The sequence below is a fragment of the Macrobrachium rosenbergii genome, chromosome 9, assembly GCF_040412425.1.
Source record: "Macrobrachium rosenbergii isolate ZJJX-2024 chromosome 9, ASM4041242v1, whole genome shotgun sequence".
NCBI lineage: Eukaryota > Metazoa > Arthropoda > Malacostraca > Decapoda > Palaemonidae > Macrobrachium > Macrobrachium rosenbergii.
In genome coordinates, this window is record NC_089749.1 from 51,311,108 (window position 1) to 51,313,607 (window position 2,500).

Consider the following 2,500-nt stretch of genomic DNA (forward strand, 5'->3'; position numbering starts at 1 on the left):
CCGTCAGTACCATAGAAGATTCTCTTTTTCTTCCTTTTAGTGACTTATCAGTGAAAGGGTTTTTTTTTTTGCGTTATTGGAAATCATCTCAGAACATACGATTTCAAATTTTCATGTTTGTTAGAGTTTAAAACCGTTTTAAAAATCAACGGAAAAGTGGTGAAGACAGTCTTGATTTATAAGGGCTGCCTCTTTAAAAAAGAAAAGTAAAAAAGGCGCCGAAGTTTCTTCGGCGCAGTCGAGTTTTCTGTACAGCGCATAATCAAGGCCACCGAAAATAGTGCTATCTTTAGGTGGTCTCGGTATAATGCTGTATGAGCCGCGGCCCATGAATCTCTCAGCTGGCCGTGGTGGCCTGTGGTGTTGCGTTGCCAGAAGCACGGTTATGGCTACGTTTAGCCTTAAATAAAATAAAAACTACTGAGGTTAGAGGGCTGCAATTTGCTATGTTTGATAACTGGAGGGTGAATGATCAACACTCTAGCATTCTAGCCTCTGTAGTTTTTAAGATCTGAGGACAGATAGAAAAAAGTGTGGACGGAGAGACAAAGCCAGGCACAATGGTTTTTTGTTTTTTCAGAAAACTGAAACCGTAATACCTGCTGTTAACAGTGGTTAAAGAACGGCTGATAAGGACACAAAACTTGCGTTAACAGAGTGGGCACATGTCTTGATGGGATCTTTATTCCATGTATTTTTATGTGAAGTTTTGTCATCCGATTTCACGGATTTACAGTTCCAGGTCGGAAAGTCATTGAATTAATATCTTGGGGTGGAAGGCTACGACCTCTCAGATTGTAATGCACTGCACCACATTCCTCTTGAAAGGTTTCATGTATAGACCAATTTGCAACTGGTTAGGTTCAGCGGTTTACGAGTTGTTGGGCATAAACGCACCCGCACAAAATTAATAAAATTATATATATATAGGATATACATATACATAAATGTACTTTATATATATATATATATATATATAATATATATATATATATATTATATATATAATATATATATATATATATATATATATATATTATATATATATATATATATATATATATATATATATATATATATATATATATATATATATATATATATATATATATACATACTGTATATTCAGTTGGCAATGTGTAAAAATACTAATCACAATGAAATGAGCAAAGATTATTGAGAATTTAAGTGGCTGTGTGAACGACTGGAGATCTCGTTGGAGACACACTGCTGTACTGTACAGTTAAAGCCACGAGATAACTCACTAAGAGACGACGAGATTACTTCCAGACAGGAGGTCACTGTTGCAGAGCGATCGACTGTGCTTGCGCAAGAAATCAAAGCCCTGTTTATGACCATATCTCGGATAAGGGAGGAGATAAGAGATAGGGGAAAAAGTGCCTGCCGGTTATCGCTTCAACATCGAGCTCTGGCTTTCATTGTGGTTTTATCTAATCAGTCCTAATTTAGTTCTTGCAAAGGCCATCGACTGTAACCCATCAAACCGATTGTCAAAGTCCACCTTGCATTTGCTTGACTGAGAATGAATATGAACACAACCACCTTTGTCATATTCTGTTGACAAACAGAACTTATTCTTATTCTACAACAACTAAATGTTATTTAGTTAAATTTTGAGGATTGCTGTCTGCTCAAATCAATTCCAGGTACGATAACAGCAGTTTTCAGTACAAAAGAAGCTGCAAAGATTAATATTCGGTTCTGTATCATTTTAGAAAATGAAATCAGCGCATAAAATGTGATGTACAAAAATACACTGATAAATCAGGAGTAATAAAAATCCGCTGTGAAATTACTTTAAAAATGTATATTACAAGCTGAGTCTAAATACTTATCGGTCTACACGTTCCAGACAGCCCTGTGCAGATTGCCAAGTACTAGGAAATCACCATTAGTCGACGCTTTTGTAAATTGCCTGAAAGGCCATTCGGAAAAAAAAGGGGCTTGACCCGAAGCAGGTTTCGAAAGCGACCTAAAGTAGAAAATAGAAAGTTTAGGAGACAATTGAGCGGTAGCACACGCGTGCACTTAGCCCCATAAATAAAACGGGCGAGGTGTTTCTTGAATGAGCGCCGAAACATTTGAGCCATTACGTTTAAACGATCAAGAGAGGGATTTTTTTTTTTCTCTTTGTTCAGCGGAGGACCATCATTCCAACAATATAATCAAGTTAATACAAAAGCAAACTGACAACAAAGATGTGTTTCAGTTGCTCGTCATTACGGCAAGTCCGTTTCAAGTCCCAACTCGTAGGTCACACGCTCACATTCGAAGGACCTGAGCAAAGTTAGCTGTGTATCACTAAAGACTTGTCACAAGGATCTTTGGAAGCATTCGTCCTTCGCTCTTGGGATCAACACGCGAGTGTTTGAGGACAAACATCTCCTCTAAGAACTCCAAAGGGCAACAACAGCCGGCTCAATACATCGCACGGACTAACTAGATCAAGCAAAGCGACTCATGGAAGCGCTATTGATGC

At 37.7% G+C, this 2,500-nt stretch overlaps 1 protein-coding gene across 5 annotated transcripts in view; it reads right to left on the bottom strand.

Annotated features, from left to right (window-relative positions):
- The window catches only part of LOC136841798 (E3 SUMO-protein ligase EGR2-like), a 125,486-nt gene that overhangs the window by 34,577 nt on the left and 88,409 nt on the right, over positions 1-2,500 (bottom strand). For 2 of the 5 annotated variants that reach the window (XM_067109093.1, XM_067109092.1), the window contains exon 1: positions 1,266-1,374. The exons of the other annotated variants lie outside the window; for them this stretch is intronic. In XM_067109093.1, coding sequence (XP_066965194.1) covers positions 1,266-1,359 — 94 coding nt within the window. In that variant the 5' untranslated portion in view covers positions 1,360-1,374. Of the gene's footprint in view, positions 1-1,265; positions 1,375-2,500 lie in introns of those variants that run through there. 5 annotated transcript variants of the gene reach the window in all.